At 41.6% G+C, this 19,756-nt stretch overlaps 1 protein-coding gene and 2 long non-coding RNA genes across 4 annotated transcripts in view; 1 reads left to right on the top strand and 2 right to left on the bottom strand.

Moving 5' to 3' along the window:
- LOC106580074 (nicotinamide riboside kinase 1) overlaps nucleotides 1-10,375 on the bottom strand; it is a 36,403-nt gene extending 26,028 nt beyond the window's left edge. Inside the window, exons 1-2 of the long non-coding RNA XR_006760863.2 lie at nucleotides 10,134-10,375; nucleotides 3,846-4,137 (exon numbers count right to left, since the gene is read on the bottom strand). This is a non-coding gene — a long non-coding RNA (nicotinamide riboside kinase 1). The remainder of the gene's footprint in view (nucleotides 1-3,845; nucleotides 4,138-10,133) is intronic.
- Nucleotides 197-3,830, bottom strand: LOC145862390 (uncharacterized). 2 transcript variants are annotated; one of them, XR_014381809.1, is made up of 6 exons: nucleotides 2,192-3,827; nucleotides 1,537-1,611; nucleotides 1,323-1,448; nucleotides 740-1,224; nucleotides 450-597; nucleotides 197-334 (listed from the first exon to the last, which is right to left on the bottom strand). It is a non-coding gene; the product is annotated as an uncharacterized LOC145862390 (long non-coding RNA). The 2 variants fall into 2 exon arrangements; XR_014381808.1 differs by having other exon boundaries at nucleotides 740-1,448; nucleotides 2,192-3,830.
- Nucleotides 4,505-15,959, top strand: LOC106580073 (osteoclast-stimulating factor 1). Its single transcript, XM_014160689.3, has 10 exons — nucleotides 4,505-4,662; nucleotides 12,213-12,259; nucleotides 12,357-12,407; nucleotides 12,644-12,707; nucleotides 12,962-13,015; nucleotides 13,249-13,356; nucleotides 13,512-13,561; nucleotides 13,890-13,968; nucleotides 14,289-14,387; nucleotides 14,849-15,959. Exons 1-10 carry the CDS (start codon nucleotides 4,629-4,631, stop codon nucleotides 14,905-14,907), a joined length of 645 nt encoding a protein of 214 aa, XP_014016164.1. The 5' UTR covers nucleotides 4,505-4,628; the 3' UTR covers nucleotides 14,908-15,959.
- The last annotated feature ends 3,797 nt before the right edge of the window (nucleotides 15,960-19,756 follow it).

Here is a 19,756-nt window from a genome sequence, read left to right as displayed (position 1 = left end):
CCCAGCCGATACAGATACTGTGCCTATCGGCATTTTGTCTGGTGGTGATGGGGCCATCTTGGCAAAGATATCAGAGTGGTCAAACCTTCCTGTGTGGTGTCCTGTATACAACAGGAGCTCCCTGATCCTGGTGAAGAACACAAAGGGTTTCTTCCTACCATTCAATTCAATAATCAAGAAAGACAATACAAGTAAACGCTGTCTTGTAAAATTATAATACCGAGTGCCAGTTCTCTCTCTCTCCATTCAGAGAGATCAGTATCAAGCTCATCTGTCGGTCTGGACTTCATCACATCACCTTACAAGTCTCCATGTACTGGTTCCATACATGTTTCTGTGAACACATACACACAGTTACTTTTTTTATTACCAATGGCAGTTAGGATAGGTAATATCTGACACACAAACATGTACTATGTTGAAGTCTGAACAAGTCAGATAAAACCTACCTAATTCTGACCTCCCCATCGACGACCATTGGTGAGCAGGCAAGAGGTGAGGCTGGAGTTGAGGTCTTTTCCAGAGCCGCATTGATGGGCATAGCAGCGCAGATCAGCTCCTGGCCCCTCAAAGATACTGGTCAGTCACACACACACACTGAAATGAAATCGAATGGTGAACACAGCGATCAGGCTAGGTTATGCCCTGGACATTATATGCATGTAAGTAAATAAGCAACAAATAATGTCAGTTTACATAAAGTATCTATCAAATGCAACAAAGTAATGAAGTGGGTTACCTTCTGTATTTGTACCAATGAAGAGCCTGTGAAAGCGGTTGTCGCTGAGAGGTGAAGGTTGCTGGTGTGGACACTTGACTGTTCCCTTCATTGGAGTGCTCACAGCGAGGGCATGTCTGCATGATGCTGATGAGGGCTTCCTTGCTGGTTCTCTATACTGCATGTACAGTCGCAAACTGGACATCTCTCGAACAACTGCAGCAGGCAATCTTATGAGGTGGTGTGATATAATAGACAGCCAAGTGGCAAATTGAATTTTGTTCTTTAGAATGGACAAAGCTTTTTTTCTAATGCACTTCACAACCAAAATGACTACTAGTTGTATCTGCTTGGCTGGGGAATTAGCCTACTGTTTATCAAGATGGGTATATTTGAATACAACTTTTCACATAATTTGTCGTTGTTGATGAAGCCGTCAGTAGCATCAGGGCAGTAACTCGGGTCACTATGAGGCCTCCTGTCCTTTTCATAGGAGTCGAGATAGACTGACAACCGAGGAAAGATCACAAGAGTACTTAAAAAAAATATACTTTAACTAGGCAAGTCAGTTAAGAACAAATTCTTATTTACAATGACGGCCTACCCCGGTCAAACCCAGACGACGCTGGGCCAATTGTCGCCGCCCTATGGGACTCCCAATCATAGCCGGATGTGATTCAGCCTACTTGTGTCGCATGACACACTTTTATTCCAAGATCTTGCTGACAAGCTGTGAAAATAGCAAGTGAACAGTGAATGAAATGATTGAGGTCGCTAAACCATTGCAATCACATTGCTGGACATGTTACGATACCCACCATTGTTCCTTCTGGTAGGTCCCAGCATCTGTTAATGACCAGGGGATCAGTCTGGCACCCAACTGTGCACTTTGTCTAACAGAAAAACAGGGTCAACAATTGTCATCATCCCTCAATTATAAACATAGCTTGAGAAACAACTTAAATCTTGTTTGGAAGATAATGTTGTACTTTACAGATGTAGACTGACTGGCTCCAGATTAGATTAGATTCAGGCCAGTGACACCATTAGACTATGCAACCAACTGTGACACGTTTTGCTATGGCCCTGGGATGGGTTGCACCTCGCTTGTGACTGTTTCCTCTAAATTACACATTAGAGTGCATTGGAAATACGATGACATTGCTAAAGTAGGCATATAATTTGTAGGAATCAACTTTGCCATATTATGTAGTCGTCAATTTTACCTTAAAGACAAAAATAACTAGCAATGCTAATGTTAGCTAGCTAAAATACAGTGGTCCCCTCAATCTTAGCTAGCTGGCTAAAGTCAATCGGGCGACATCACAATCATTACTTATTTGAAACGTCATCGTTTTCCCAAGCCAAATCAAAGTTGCATCGAGGTAAACTAACTAACTAGTTGGTAGCCTGCTGCTAGCTAACTTCAGTTACATAACCAGCAGTCTATGGTCTAGCTACCGGTATACTCACCAGCACTTGGGACAAACGAACTCCAACCACCTATTCCGCCAGATGATGGGGTCCTTCGGCAGGGCATGCAAACAATAGTTGTTGGCTGTGCATCCTGCTGGAAGCATGCATTACATGGTCAATCCGTATAGGGCTTTTACATCTCAAACCAAAGGCCGTGATCCTTTGAACGTTGGTTGGGGGCGATGAAACAACAACAGTGCCCCATTGAATGAAGGGAAGCGAAGTGGGCGGAGGGGCGATTTGCACGTGGAGCTTCGCAAAAGGGGGAATGATTTGTTGACATAATTGTAATCCAAACCCGACCTTAATTTACTCATTGTGGTCCACTGAGGCTCCAAACTCCGTTTTATACGATACTGACTATGACCAAAATTATCCTATTTACACTTTGGTTTTTAGGGGCAGACGCTCTTTAATGGTAATTTCCCCTTCCTTGTATGGAATTTACTTACAATTTGTACATTTTTTCACCCCTATCCAGTTAGTGGTGACAATATACATTTAGCGTGTAGTTCTTCATACAGCTGAAAGAAGAATCACATAATAGAGACCAAAAGTAATGGCTTCTTTTTGTAGGCACTAATGGAGACTCCACTATGGCTCGTTGGCCAAAGCCTATGGGGAAATTAATGGGGGTTTTGTAGGTTTTTTGGATAAATCCCGAAAATAAGGTCTGCATTTAACACAGGTTTAGAATATATTATACATTTTGTTCTATGAGATAACCTTCATGAGCTAACGTCTGTGTGTGCATTTTGAAGCGTTTATGTCATCAAAATAAGCACATAAAGCAAAAAGGATTCATAATTCAAAACGTATACTATATCCCCCCAAACCTGTATTATGCTGCGTTCAATTTGTCAGAAACTCCTTGTTAAAACGATCATAAGTTATTTGCATAGATAGAGCATCCTATTGGTTGATTATGATAACGCCCGAGTGGGAAACTCGGGATCCGACTCTTCCGCCTAGGTTATTAAGTCAGAAGTTTCCGAGTTTCCGACATGAACTGAACGCGGCATTTTCAACGTTTATCCCCCCCAAAAAACATTAATTTTGACCATAGGAATGGCTGAACGAAGCAGAGGATTCGTGTCCGGTTTTTAGGACTACATTGTGTCACACCATGTGGACATTGATTTTGACGATAACATGTAATCAATCAGAACTATTTGGAAATATCATGAATGGACTATGCCTACTGTTAGGGACTAGGATTACTGTTTCTTGAAGTAGATGTCATAAATACAAGAGTAGGTGAAGGGAATTGTATTAATGTTTTCATTAAGTTCCATAACCTTACATGGGACAGTCAAACCATTGCAATTACCGCGTTGGTTCAAAATAGTAAGAAAACAAATAAGACACTGCATGACGTGTAATAAACACGCAAAGCTTTTAGTAATATGTCACAATTAAAAGTTTTAGTAATATGTCACAATTTTAACCAATTTAAAATTGTTTGCCATTATGGACAATAAAAGGAGGCGTCACGTCAACTACCTCAATGGCCAAAAGAAAAGCCCAAAAGAATGCAGCTACATTTCAGATGTAATGGTCAGATTGAATAGTCATGATTCTGAAATAACAAGGTTTCGTCTCACACAATTTCAGATCAGATTCAAATAATAGCATGTACACTAACACTTACCCTCCAATTCCAACGACAAGGGTCCTCATGGCTGAAGCTAGTTGAGAGGTTGTGAAATGGTCCAGTTGAATTGCTGACAAATGCGGGTAACATAAACCTCCTCTTGCAGAATTTAGAGAAATTATAAAAACAAGGCTAATGTTAGAGAACTTTTATGAAAGTAGGTCCATTGCCTGATAATGGTTCCGCTATTCCACAGCAGGACGATGGATTCGCGATCCTGCATTAATACGTCACCATTTAAAGGACTCCATGATGCACGACCCCTGGCTGCCCTGTCCTGGGACAAAATCTGTAGTGGGTGCAGAGAAATATTACATGAATTAACATTTCAAAATAAAACATTAGCTAGCTATATGCGACATATTCCTTAGGATCATTAAATACGCTAAATATACTCAATTAACCATTTTTTAAAGTGTGCTGTTTTAGTTACAAAGTTCTGTTGTCATCAGTCCATTTCTACTTGTTGAGAAAGACACTAGCTAAGACATTAGAAGCCATTTTTCAGGGCTGATAATATTTTTGCATTTAGCTGTGAAAAGCTAAAGTTTATTGGTGTCTAGGCTGTAATACAACTCTATCCAATTATATTACCTAGCTACTAGAACATATTTTACCTCAGACTAACCAAAATATTTGTAATTTCTCAGTGGGCATGCGCACTGCTAGTTTTCCGCCTAGCTGGTTCTGTCAGACAGTAGCCTACTTCCTTATTGGAAGTGAGACAGTAAGCAACTTTTTCAGAAAATATACGGCGTAGCGACTCTTTAAAGTCTGAAAATGTCCAAACCGCCTCCCAAGCCAGCCAAACCAGGTAAGTATTCGATTAACTGCGTGATAATTAGCTAGATAATGTTAAGCTAACTAACGTTAGCTACTTGAAACTTCCTCTTCCATCCCGGCATCAAGCAAGTGTAACACCTAGCGAGCGAACTAGCCAGCCAAATGTTTGACCAGTAATCTCCTTGAATAATTGAACATTTCAGTGAGATTTCAGTTGTCTCTGTCCTTTTGTCGCCGTGGTCCTTATTGTCTAACTTTACGAACTAGCCAGCCAAATGTTTGACCAGTAATCTCCTTGAATAATTGAACATTTCAGTCAGATTTCAGTTGTCTCTGTGCTTTTCTCACTGTCGTCCTTATTGTCAAACTTTACGAACTAGCTAGATACAAAATTATCTAGCTAGCTAGATGTAGATCCCAAGGCTATGTCATCATGGCTAACGTGACTTCCCCATTTCACAGTAATGTAAGTTAACTAGATGGCTAGCCACACACAAAATACACAGTTGCTTGCAATGTGTGCAGTCCCATCCCAAAGACTTCCAGAAAGTTGTGTGGAGTTGCATAAGCCAATATTAGACATTTTATATTGTTAGTTACATATTGCGCTTATGGTTCAGTACTGGAAACCTGCCCCAGTGTCTGTGCGAAATGCCGCAACTGGTTGAACGCGGCACGTGTATAACTACAACCAGTTAGCAAGTCGGAAATGTCAGAGATTCCTAGTTCCGACTAGTACGTGAACGCGGCATTAGAGATGTCGACGATGTGCATTGACGTGTCTTTTATCTAACGTCCAAGGCCCGATATCCCCCAAAATATATTTAGGCTAAGTTAATTGTTTGAACTAAGAACCTGTGTAGGCGCAATCTCCGAGCTGTTTCCAAAAACCATCGTTATTAAAGTTGCACTTAAACGCTCGTAATCTAATGTCTGCCTCAGACCAGTCGTAGAACATCAAAGCTCGTCTTTAGAATTTTTTTTTGCCCTCCCGCGTCACTTTATACACTGAAGATCTACGCTAAACATAGAATCACGTGCTTTAACTCTCTCTGTGACCGCCGATAACTTCAGAACAAAGTTGACTACAAATTCAAAACTGCCAATGGGCTAGTTCGATTATGCTGAGTCGCGGGGCACCGGTCTATGGCCAGTGACGTGAACCGGCAAAAGCGGGGAATGAGGAGCGCGTGTCTCAAATCAAATACAATTGTATTTGTCACATGCGCTGAATACAACAGGTGTAGACCTTACCGTGAAATACTTACTTACAAGCCCTTAAGCAACAATGCAGTTAAGAAAATATTAACTTTTTTTACTTTGGTTTATTTAGTGACATAACAATAACGAGGCTATATACAGTTGGTACCGATACCAAGTCAATGTGCAGGGGTACAGGTTAGTCGAGGTAATTAAGGTAATATGTACATGTAGGTAAGGGTATGTACATGTAGGTAAAGTGACTATGCATAGATAAAACAGTGTGTACATTTTTTACTGAAAAGAAGCAAATAGTCCAGTTAGCCATTTGATTAATTGTTCAGCACTCTTATGGCTTGGGTGTAGAAGCTTTTAAGTAGCCTTTTTGACCTCGACGTGGTCGCTCCAGTACCACTCTCCGTGCAGTGCAGAGAGAACAGTCTGACTTGGGTGACTGGAGTCTTTGAAAAAATGTTGGGCCTTCCTCTGACACTGCCTAGTATGGAGGTCCTGGATGGTAGGAAGCTTACGCACTACCCTCTGTAGCGCCTTAGTCGGACGCACCACCCTCTGTAGCGCCTTACAGTCGGATGCCGAGCAGTTGCCATACCAGGCGGTAAAGCAACCGGTCAGGATGCTCTTGATGGTGCAGCTATAGAACTTTTTGGTGGATCTGGGGACCCATGCCAAATCTTTTCAGACTCCTGAGGACGTTGTCATGCTGTCTTTACAACTGTCTTGGTGTGTTTGGACCATGATAATCTGTTGGCGATGTGTACACCAAGGAACTTGAAGCTCTCGACCCGCTCCACTACAGCCCCATTGATGTGAATGGGGGTGTGTTCAGCCTCCTTTAACTGTAGTCCACGATCAGCTCCTTTGTCTTGCTCACGTTGAGGGAGAGAGTGTTGTCCTGGCACCACACTGCCAGGTCTCTGACCTCCTCCCTATAGGCTGTTTCTTTGTTGTCGGTGATCAGGCCTACCGCCATTGTGTCGTCAGCAAATGTAATGATGGTGTTGGAGTCGTGCGTGGCCACGCAGTCGTGGGTGAACCAGGACTACGGGATGTGACTTATGGGAGAGAAATTAATATTCAATTCTCTGGCAACAGCTCTGGTGGACATTCCTGCAGTAGGCAGGCCAATTACATGCTCCCTGAACTTGAGACATCTCTGGCATTCTGTTGTGACATCTGCACATTTTTGTTTTTTTAGGGCCTTTTGTCCCCGTGCAAGGTGCACCTGTGTAATGATCATGATGTTAATCAGCTTCTTGATATGCCACACCTGTCAGGTGGATGGATTATCTTGGCAAATGATTAATGCTTACTAACAGTGTTGTAAACAAATTTGTGCACAAAAATTGAGAAATAAGCTTTGTGCATATGGAACGTTTCTGGGATCTTATTTCAGCTCATGAAACATGGGACCAACATGTTGCATTTTATATTTTTGTTCAGTATAGTTTTCATTGGGAAGGTAGATTAAGCGTTTTTATCAAAAGCAATCACTTTTGCATGTGAAAACACACTAAGATATATCCCCATGGGGAAATTTTGGTTGTGGCTCTGTGCACACATAACACACAAAGGACATAATATACAGGTAGAATAAGTGCAATTCGTCATCAATGGTTAACCTGTACACAACACTCTGTCATCCAAAATGTTAGCTGTAGGCCAGCCTGCTGGTCCTACTCTGTAGTTGTAGTGGCCTTCCCTGTGGCTCAGTTGGTAGAGCATGGTGTGTGCAACGCCAGGGTTGTGGGTTCGATTCCGGGGGGCCAGTACAAAAAATTAAAAATAAATGCATGAAATGTATGCATTCACTACTGTAAGTCGCTCAGGATAAGAGCGTCTGCTAAATGACTAAATTGTAATTGTAGTTTTAAACATTCAGGAGCCTTATTGCCGCTGGGACAAAGGATCGTTTGGCCCTATTTCTTTTGTGCCCTGGTACCATGTACACTAGGCTAAGGACCCTGGAATTAAACACTTCCCTCTGCAACTGAATCCTGGACTTCCTGACGGGCCGCCCCCAGGTAGTGGGGGTAGGTAACAACACATCCGCCTTGCTCACCTTCATCACGGGGGCACCTTAGGGATGCGTGCTTGGTTCCCACCTGTACTGCTTGTTCACCCAAGACTGTGGCCGAGCACGACTACAATACCATTACTAAGTTTGCAGACGACGGGCGGTGGTAGGCCTGATCACCGACGATGATGAGACAGCCTACAGGGAGTAGGTCAGAGACCTGACAGTGTAGTGTCAGGACAACAACCTCTCCCTCAACGTCAGCAAGACAAAGACCCTGATTGTGGACTACAGGAAACTGATGGCTGAGCACGCCCCATCCACATCGACAGGGAGCAGGTCGAGAGCTTCACGTTCCTCTCTCTCCACATCACTAAGGAATTATCATGGTCCACTCTAGAGGTCGACCGATTAATCGGCGTGGCCGATTAATTAAGGCCGATTTCAAGTTTTCATAATCAGTAATCAGCCTTTTTGGACACCGATTACATTGTAATCTACGAGGAGACTGCGTGGCAGGCTGACCACTTGTTACACGAGTGCAGCATCAAAAGGACCTTGTGGCTGCAAGGAGCCAAGGTAAGTTGATAGCTAGCATGAAACTTCTTATAAAAAAGAATCAATCTTCACATAATCACTAGTTAACGACACATGGTTGATGGTTAACTAGCTTGTCCTGCATTGCATATAATCAATGCAGTGCCTGTTAATTTAACATTGAATCACAGCCTACTTCAACTTCGCCAAACGGGTGATGATTTAACAAGCGTATTCGCAAAAAAAGCACAATCGGTGCACAAATGTACTTAAACATCAATGCCTTTCTTAAAATCAATACACAGAAGTATATTTTTTTAAACCTGCATATTTAGTTAAAAGAAGTTCATGTTAGAAGGCAATATTAACTAGGGAAATTGTCAGTTCTCTTGCATTCAGTGCAAGCTGAGTCAGTGTATATGCAGCAGTTTGGGCCGCCTGTTCGTTGCGAAATGTGTGAAGACCATTTCTTCCTAACAAAGACCGTAATTCATTTGCCAGACTTTTACATAATTATGACATAACATTGAAGGTTGTGCAATGTAACAGCAATATTTAGACTTACGGTTACCACCCGTTCGATAAAATATGGAACGGTTCCGTATTTCACTGAAAGAATAAACGTTTTGTTTTTGCTTTTCCGGATTTGACCATATTAATGACCTAAGGCTCGTATTTCTGTGTTTTTATTATAACTAATCCCTACCTACAGTATATGTCCATATCTACCTCAATTACGTCGTACCTCAGCACATCGACTTGGTACTGGTACCCCGTGTGTATATAGCAAAGTTATCGTTACTCATTGTGTATTTATTCCTTATTTGTATATTTCTTTTTTTCCCCTCTTTCTGCATTGTTGGGAAGGGCCTGTAAGTAAGCGTTTCACTGTACACATGTTTATGGAGCATATGACACATACAATTTCATTTGAATCCTACTCATTGCTCCTTGTGCTTAATTACGTCACTTTTGTTTTGAGTCGACTTTGCCGTGGGCATAGAACGGGGCACCCAGCTCACGCCCGTGGGGCAGCCCGGTTCCAAAACAAATGCAATAATCTTTCATCCAGTGCAAAACACGCCTACACGGGCGCCCGGGCGAGATTAATCGAATCCCCTCAATGCGGAGAAGAAACTAACATCCGTGGGCGTGGCATAGCGTTTGGCCAGAGTAAGGAGTTTGGTTAACCAGGCAAATGAAAACCTTTATTCAAATATAAACAGTAGGCTGTAGGCCTATTTCAATCATATTGAAATACATTTGTTCAATCAATTGAGTTCTATTTTTGCTACCGTCTGTAATTTGGCTCAATATATTTCATGACGTGTAGCCTATTGTGCGCAATGATTTGTCAAATCTACGATTTAGTGCATTTTTATCTAAGCATTAGAATAAGCCGCCTCAATATTTGCAGCTATAGGTGGTAATCTCTCTCTAGGAGCTGATCCGTCGTCAGTATTGTGAAAGGCAACATTTTCATGGAGAAGCTGATCCGAGAGCAGCGCTCCCTTTCATTCGATCCTATCGGTATTGACACATGCTCCAACACACTCTGAGCGACCGTTCTCTCTGCGTTGTGTTTTGAGAAACGCATGCTTCGGTCATTGGAGGAAAGATGCATACTTAAAACACATTGCTAACGTGAAACCGGGCCCCGGACGCTCAAATTCAAACTCCCATTACACAGCTCTGCAAGCGTTATGTCAAAATATACAATGGGTTCTGACCAGAAGCGGCGCCTCCTATTGACAGTGCTTCGCTCCAAATCTTCGCTTTGCATAAAGGTAGAGCCGGAGGTCAACTTTCTACCGCTCCGCTAGCAGGGTTCTCGCCGCTCATTTCTCTGCGTGCCCTCGTTGAAAATGAATGGGGGTGGAACTTCTCATGAATTCGTTGTTAGTGAAAACCCTACCTTCCTCACCAAATATGGAGTTTCGCTGAGCAATTATCTTCATTTACGGCCGGTATGTCAAAATAAAAATGTACAAGCAACTGAAAAAAAATGCCTCTTCGGAACATCCAATGTATTGAGCTGTTGTAGACTTCCGACCTGATGTGCCGAATAAGCATTTTTATCGGTTGCCTCAACACTTTTATATTTACTTTTTTTTTGTTGGAAGTACATACCAGCCGTAACGGGAATAGTTGAAGATAGTTGCTCAGCAACACTCCATATTCGGCGCGCAACGAAAGTATTTTAACATTTCTAACGTTTGCTGAGCTGTCTAATGGGAGTTTGAATCAGAGCTTCCTGGGTGTTAGAGAGGAGACACGTCATACTCATCGTCGACATGTCTATTTTACAGATACTGGGGCACTGGAAACGTCCTGGTGGTAACATGCACAAAGCAGTTGGCCCCTTGACATTGTATAAACTCACTCACCAATGTTTTGCTTTTTGTTTTTCTATTTTTTGTTTTAGCCTTTTTTTTTTATTCGAGATTGTTACTAACATGAAGACTGTCATTCTGATTTAGGCCTACCTTTGGGTTTTTCCTGAACCAGGAATGAACCATTCCTGAAATACAGAGTTTCACAAGCCTGTGCCTGCCCAAAGCTGCTTAGCCACCCCCCCCCCCCCCCCCCCCCCACACACACACACACACACACACACACAGGCATTTCATTATCCAGGTGCTTGCCCTACACAGTACTAAAGTTATTTAGAAACATATTTAAAATAAGTAATAATAATTCAAAGAGTTGTAGCCTTTTAGCAAGCCAGCTATGTCCTGGGTTCTGTCTGTTGTGAATTACTGCTGCATAGCAAGCTCAGACCGTGAGGCGGAGAGTATTGTGGGCGGGCTAGTCGGCACAGGCCCCAGAGTTTTCACAGGGGCAGGATGGGGCCTGTAGAACCACTCTGGGAACAGAGCTGAATAAAGTAGGGTTTGTCTATGAACTCAACTGTAGCTTCTCACTGGAAAAATGTGTGGCTCAGTCAGGGTGTATACAGAGACAAAATCTCTGACACATTTCCATATAAGATTTACCCCAGTGTTTTGCCCAAAAGGCTCAGACTTTTCTGTTTCCGTCTATGTGGGTCGGCACCCGTGTCTTCCTGGGCCTTGGTTCCGGCGGACCTGCTCTCAGTTGGGGCCAAAGCCAGGCAACTGGTACTTTTCAGCTTTCATTTACATAATGACTAACTGAAAACTATAACGCCTTCTCACAAAGTAACTCTTTTAATTATGCAGAGGTAGTTGATTCTGCTCTTCACAAGTCCTCACTGTTAGCCCTAGCTATGGAAACACAATTTCCCTAGTTTAACATAAGGGTTTATACACTAGTGTAAAACAGGTGTTAGTCAGAAAGCAGCATAAAGTCTTGCATACTCCAGTGTTTTCAGGTCGCTAATTGATTCCCATTTCGATCAGTTTCTGCATAAACAGTGTTTCTTTAAGCCTGAGTCATGTTCATTTGACGTTTATTTTTGGACAAGAAGGCCTGCAGGTAGCCCCTTCACTCGGTTTTGTGCCTAATGAACACAACCCTGGTTTCTCTGTGCCTATGAACTAGTTTAGCTTTCTCTCAACACCAATCTGGTAACATTCCACCCCTGGGATTGAGACAAGCTTCAGAGGCCCTTAGGCCCGTAGCCTTGGAGTGTGTGGACAAGGACCCAATGTCTGTTCACTGTGAATGGATCTGATAGAACAAAATCTGAAAAGTCGAAAAATGTGTGTTATAGCATGACTGGATCTTTTTGTGCTGTATACTGTCAACTATGGTGTGTGTGAGAGAGACCCGCTGCACAGTTGTATATGTTCAAACTCATGTTCCTTTCCCTCTCTGTTCTCTTATAGGCCAGGTCAAGGTGTTCCGAGCCATGTTCACCTTTGACCCCCGAACGGTTAGTGTTTCTTTTCCTAATGGTTGGTCTAGTCCCTTCACTCCACCTCACACCAATCCAAATTAAAGATGGTAGTATTTTTTTTATTTTTTTTCAGCCAGATGAGCTCTACTTTGAAGAGGGAGACATCTTGTATATCTCTGATACGGTAAATTACCATGTCCGCCTGTCCACTTTTCTCCCTTTCACTCATTTATTCTGTCTTTGTGGCACTTTTTTTAGATTGTCCTCAATCTCTTACACTCCTTTTTCCCTACTTCTCTTGTCTTTCCTGTATCCCATACTCTTTTTCTCTTTCTCTCTGTCTTTTCTCTCACCTCTGAGATACTGGATGCAAGCATTCTGTATTGCCATTGGCTCTCACTGCCTGTCTGACATCCGTAGAGTGACAGCAATTGGTGGAAGGGAACCTGCAGGGGAAGAACTGGCCTCATTCCAAGCAATTATGGTGAGTAAACAAACCATTCACTGTATGTCATATGGCAAGTGTCATGGTAAGGTTGAAGTTGTATCACAAGAGGTGCCCATCCTTGTCAGTAAATGCATTATTCCATTAACTTGTCTTTAGATTGAGAAAACAGGTTCTCAGTGTTTGATTATTCTAGGCGCCCCTTAATAGATTCGTGCACTAACTGTGGTTTTCAAAGGAGCATGTTGCTTTGTTGAAATCACACTTTGCTCTCTGACTTACTCAACCCACAGTGGCCGAGCAGGCAGAGTCCATTGACAACCCAATGCACGAGGCAGCTAAACGAGGTGAGGCACCAAAAGAGGCCCGCTGCGTCACTCACTCTTCCCAATTAGCAAATATTGTGCACCGCCAATAATCTAAACCTAGTATATAGTTCAATAACAAACTCTACGTTTTGATTGTTTGTTTGCTATACACCTTCTATAACCTGTATGAATTTGAATGGTGTGAGGCTTGCTTCATTTGCATACCAATGTTTATTTGTGTGTGTTTACATTCTTGCGTCTGTGGGACGCAGGGAATCTGAGTTGGCTATGTGAGTGTCTGGAGAACAAAGTGGGAATTAATGGACTGGACAAAGCTGGGAATACTGCCCTCTACTGGGGATGCCACGGAGGACACAAAGGTAACAGATCTGTCACAGACGCACGCGCCAACACACACACACTCAGCTTTTTTTCTTTCTTGAATGACAGAGCAAATGCATGTCAGCCTGCTAACACACACACACTGTTGTGAGATGTGTGACAGTTTTATGTTGTGTTGTCATTTTTGTGACAGATGTGGTGGAGATGTTGTTGGGGCAGTCTAGCGTTGAGTTGAACCAGCAGGTGAGAAGAACAGTTTACACATTTGGAAAATGCGGTTTCAGGCAAATTCTTATGATTGATAAAAAAATAAAATGTACAGCTTGATTGGGCTGTATGCCATTGATGCATACAGTATTAAAATCTAAAGACTCTATTTAGACTCAAGTCCAGGACTAGATTAACTTTTTTTTTTTTTTAAGTATTTCAAAGGGCATTCTTTATTGAGCATGCATTTTAGTCCAGTGCTTGGCTTAATCTGTGTCTGGGAAACTGGCCCTATATGGTGAGAATTATGCTAAAATGTGATGGATAAGGTCTTTGACATATTTTCTGTTCTGTTCCGCTGCAGAATAAACTGGGAGACACTGCTCTGCATGCTGCCGCCTGGAAGGGATACTCAGACATAGTGGAGATGTTACTGAATAAGAGTAAGTCCATCTACTTTTTGTTTCAAGTTCCATCTTTTTTTTGTTTGTTGCTCTCTTTTCCTGTTTAGTTTCCCATCTCTGTGTGTGTTTAGGGCTCAGTTCACATCGAAGTCAGTCGATTCAGAAAGTGATATGAATTTGAAATCTAAAATTAGACACAACTTCTCCTGTTTTAACTGATTAAAAATGTATTCAAAATAAGCCTTTTATTTATTTTTGACTTCTTGAATTGACTGACTTCCATTTAGAATTGACCATAACCCTGGTATGAGCATGTCTGGTTGTTTGTATGTTAATCATTTTCTGTATTTGTGTTTCAGATGCCAGGACGGATATTAAAAACAATGAGAAGAAGCTGGCTCTGGAGATGGCCACAAATGCCCAGTGTGCCTCTCTCATCAAGAGGAAACAAGGAGGCAGTGAGTCATTTAGGCCAGAAGGTGGAAGCCTTACGCTATTTCGGTTTCCCGGAAACTGATGAAAGCCCTAGTCCCGGGACTCAAAAGTACTTTCAGTGGGGAATCTCTATTGCACATGTTTCTTGGCCCATGACCATGCTTAATCTGTATCTGTGAAACAGGCCCTTATTGTCACACAGTCAATCAGGTTGATTTCTCATTTAGACACATTTATTTATATGTTTTGGTGCTTATTTTTCACCATGTTCATTTATGTGCATTTCAAAAACACTACTAAGAATGCAAGATGACTAAACGAACCCCCAACAAAGAACTGTCCAGTCCATACTGGAACATAGTTGTACTTTTGCAATCATGAGTCCCTTAATAGAGGAAATGTTTTTTTAATTCCATGAAATGTAATTGAATCTCCTACCACTGTTACTGGCCTAAGCTCTTCCTTCCGATTTGTTCTATTACAGATATCACACGTACACACAGCAACGCCGATGAATACCTTGACGACGAAGACTCTGACTGATTCCCCCCCCCTTTCGGAGTGGGCTATCTCAGGCCTGTCTCTCATGGGATGGGGGGAGTTTGCAGTGTGTGGGACATTATTAGCTGGGTGGGGAGGGAGAAGGGGTTCGGATACATTCCAATTTTTTAAAAATATTTTCTGAATATTTGTTCAACATTCTGAAAAATAATTGTAATAAATGTAATACAAGACATATAATTAACAATGTGAATGGAACATGGAATGTATAGAACCTTAGGGCCGTGGAGAGGTCTTTATTATTAGATTCTGGTAGATGATTGGCTGTTCTAAGGGAACCAATAGCATGGGTTCCACTGTCGTGCTATCGGCGGGTGAGTCGGTGATTGCTGACACCACAGAGATTGACATGCGATTATTTCCTACAAGTATCTCCTGGACCAATCATCTCTCCCATTGAAGGTGGTCTGAACCTGCGTTGTAGGAAGTGACCATGTTGAGTCAGTTTTATTTTTCTCTGGCACTAGTAAGCACTGGCTGGCATAGAGATGGCATGATACTGGAAATCATACTTCATCCTGCCTTAACTTAACCTCATTCTAAAAGCAACTTCATAGTCATTGTAATGCATACATATGTCTGTCAAAGCATTTTCTGCATTGTCAAATGTGAACTTTCAAATAACCACGGGCTGGGTTTTACTGTCGCCAATCATGTCATCTCTCATGGAATACTGTAATATTAGGTGTGCTGTGCAAAACATTTTCTTCCCCAATATTAATGTCTTCACTTCACTGGTGATTAGTAAATTGCCACTGCATTTTCCTTCTATCCGTACTGTAGAAAGAAAATGACAGTGCATTTTCTTCATGTACTGTATGTTGTTCACACTGACCACTGCTCCACTGTTAAAAGATATGTCACTAAAAGTGCCTTATGTGAAGCTGTAAAGATATAATTTGTCTACAGGTGTGTATGTGAATAAGTCACCTGATCTGATGTCTTTCATAAAGATGTGTTCATTGTTGTTCTTTTCTATCTGCTTTGTCTTTCCTGTCAGCTATGCAATAAAATAATTTTATCTAATGATTTGACCTACCTATGAAAGATGGATGATTATTATATTTATTTTAGAGAAATAAAAAGGTGACGTTTGATTCTTTTTTTTGGGGGGGGGGGGGGGGGGGTAACCGAATGCACATTTCAATTACCATGTCCCAGATCCTATGGTCATTGTTATACTAAACATGGTTACAGGCTAAAAGTCAATCACACTAGTGAAACATGAAGCTGAAGCTCTTACGTGCCCACAGAGGGAAAATTAGAAGTGTCACAAAAACATGAGATCTGATTCCGATTTATTATACGTCATTTACTAATTGCAGACTATTTAAAGCTAGAATCTGCAGTTGAAAGCATAAAGCATTTACCCCACCTCTTTTGGTAAAAAGCTGAGGGATGGGCCTGGAGAAATGTAACCACTCTCAAATTCATAGAGCTATGGATGCAAAGACTGACCATCCATGATATCACAATTATAGTTTAAACTACAGTTTGAGGCCAAACATGTGTGCAACTATTATTGTTTTTTTGTTTGCAAATGCAACTGGGGCCATGTAAATAGTCTGATTGTTAGGCTACTCATTTTGAATCCATCGGTGGCACCTTGTGTGGCCATAAAAGTATGTGTGCAACTGGGCAAAGTAAAACAATTTGTTTGCAAATGTCAAATCCAATTTTATTGGTCACATACACATGGTTAGCTAATGCGAGTAGCGAAATGCTTGTGCTTCTAGTCCCGACCAGTGTAGTAATATCTAACAATTTCACAACTACCTTATACACACAAGCGTAAAGGAATGAATAAGAATATGTACATAAAAATATATATGGATGAGCGATGGCCGTGCGGCATAGGCAAGATGCAGTAGATGGTATAGAGTACAGTATATACATATGAGATTAGGTATATAGGGTATGTAAACATTATATAAAGTGGCATTGTTTAAAGTGACTAGTGATACATTTATTACATCCAATTTTTAATTACCCAAGTGGCTAGAGATTTGAGTCAGTATGTTGGCAGCAGCCACTTAATGTTAGTGATGGCTGTTTAACAGTCTGATGGCCTTGAGATAGAAGCTGTTTTTCAGTCTCGGTCCCATCTTTGCTGCACCTGTACTGACCTCGCCTTCTGGATGATAGCGGGGTGAACAGAAAGTGGCTCGGGTGGTTGTTGTCCTTGATGATCGTTTTGGCCTTCCTGTGTCATCGGGTGCTGTAGGTGTCCTGGAGGGCAGGTAGTTTGCCCCCGGTGATGTGTTGTGCAGACCTCACTGCCCTCTGGAGAGCCTTACGGTTGTGGGCGGAGCAGTTGCCATACCAGGCGGTGATACAGCCCGACAGAATCCTCTCGATTGACGTTGAGTGTGAGGTTATTTTCCTGACACCACACTCCGAGGGCCCTCACCTCCTCCCTGTAGGCCGTCTCGTCGTTGTTGGTAATCAAGCCTACAGTTAGCCCTTGATCATGACTAATTTCCATTACATTACATGAGTCATTGGACAAAGGTGTCTTCTGTAAAGGGGAGTTTTGTGAAGATTCCCGACGCTCGGTCTGAACATTTAACATGCATCGCTTGTGGTACGGTTTTGGAAGCATAAGGACCTTATCTTTCATATGAGAGAGAGAGAATTTTCTAAAAACAGGATTAGTGTTCCCACACGGCCATATCTCCATGTTACAGCACTTGTTTACGGAAGACAAGAAGCGACCACCTGTGCTAATTAGCTAGCTAGCATGCTCCAAACACCTGTGTGTAAGTGTAGCTCAGGAAGTCTAGTTTCGTCGGATGGAGGCACCCATAGCCGTATGGATCTGCGTAAAACTGCTACAGTTAAGTGTATATTTTTCAGTTGAAGGATTTCTGGCTGATGAAAGATAAAAACCATATGTTTCGAAAGCCGTATCGCAAGCAATGATTATTGATGTTTCTAAACAATAAAAGACTGTTGGTATTGTAGTTCAAATGAGGCAGTCGTGGGCAAAACCAACGGCTGAGAACTGTAGCGAGAAGGCAGAATGCCATGTAGAGTTTGAGAGCTACCCCACAGTTAGAGGTTTATAGTATTGTAATTTAGATATTCAAGAATCAATGGGTATATATATATAATTCATTTATAAGTCAAAAAATAGATGTCGCAAGTGCGGATTCTAGCTTTATTTATATATACATGTTTTATTTTACTCATGATACACTTGCTAAAGTAGCAGACATCTTTGGATCTGGGGAGATCTTTCAAATAGATTTGGAAATGACTCAACTTGTCAAATGCTACAAGTCTCCTTAATGAACATCCTAGACGCATATAACTAGAGCATGGTGTTTTTCATAGGTAGGTTACACCGACAGAACTGGTTGTAATAATGTCCCTTTGCTGCTACCCTTATGTTGTGCCTTGGCATGTAACGTTAACTCTTTCCAACTATTAAATCAATACATTTGTGTGGTATTATTAAATTAAAATATTGAAAAGGGATTATGAGCTAATGAGAACTCTGTATTACATGCCACAAAATGTAGTTTAAAATAATTGATTGTGCTTGCTTCAACTGTCTGAAAGCTTGTCTGGTAGTGCAAGTTTCAAACGTTATGCCAATGTAGAATTCAAGCTGAACATTTACACTGAACAAAAATATAAAACCCAACATGTAAAGTGTTGGTTTCATGAGCTCAAATTAAAGATCCCAGATATTTTCCATACATACAAAAAGCTTATTTCTCTCAAATTGTGTGTACAAATTTGCTTACATTCCTGTTAGTGAGAGTTTCTCCTTTGCCAAGATAATACGTCCACCTGACAGGTGTGGCATATCAAGAAGCTGATTAAACCGTATGATCATTACACAGGTGCACCTGGTGCTGGGGACAATATAAGGCCACTCTAAAATGTGTAGTTTTATCACACAACACAATGCCAGATGTCTCAAGTTTTGAGGGAACGTGCAATTGTCATGCTGACTGCAGGAATGTCCACCAGAGCTGTTTCCAGAAAATGTAAATGTTAATTTCTCTACCGTAAGCCACCTCCAATGTCGTCCAACCGGCCTCACAACCACGTTTAACCACGCAATCCCAGGACCTCCACATCCCGCTGAGACCAGCCACCCGGACAGCTGATGAAACTGACGAGTATTTCTGTCTGTATCAAAGCACTTTTGTGGGGAAAAGCTCATTCTGATTGGCTGGGCCTAGGTCATGGGAAATCAATAGATTAGGGCCTAATTAATTTATTTCAATTGACTAACTCAGTAAAATTGTTGCATGTTGTGTTAATATTTTTGTTCAGTATACATCTGATTACTAAATTTAATGTAGAATAAAACAGGCCAACAACTGGATCACGGTGAGTAACATCTTTATTCAAAAAGGTGAATGAAATCCAACCCAGCACATTCATTACATAACTCCTCATGGTATCTTCCAGAGCACGGAACCGTGAACGCAAACTGCGGTTGTACCACATCGAATGGTCTACACAAAACAGAATTAGAAAATAAAATGTAAAAAAACAAACACCATCTACAAGCCCCCATTTTCAGTGGCCAGATTTGAGTGTAGTTAATTGAACGTTAAAGCGGCACTCCCGTCTCCTTTTCACCTCATTTAACACCTGATTTACTTAAAAGGCTTAAAAGGCACATCTCAATAGCTGGTCCAGGTAAGTCATAACGTAGCATAAGTAGGGGGGGGGGCTTTCCTCTTTTGTTCCTCTATTTTTTTACCCTTTATTGTGTGTACTTTACTGTATTTCTACTTTTCAACAGTAAAAGTTAGAAAATCGCCACAGGATGTCTTTAAGATAATCTGGCCAGAGGGCCTGGAAAACT

This window comes from Salmo salar, chromosome 20 (assembly GCF_965601325.2).
Source record: "Salmo salar chromosome 20, fSalSal1, whole genome shotgun sequence".
NCBI classification, from domain to species: domain Eukaryota; kingdom Metazoa; phylum Chordata; class Actinopteri; order Salmoniformes; family Salmonidae; genus Salmo; species Salmo salar.
The sequence above is the reverse complement of the archived record's forward strand: the minus strand, read 5'-3'. Positions and strand labels throughout refer to the sequence as shown.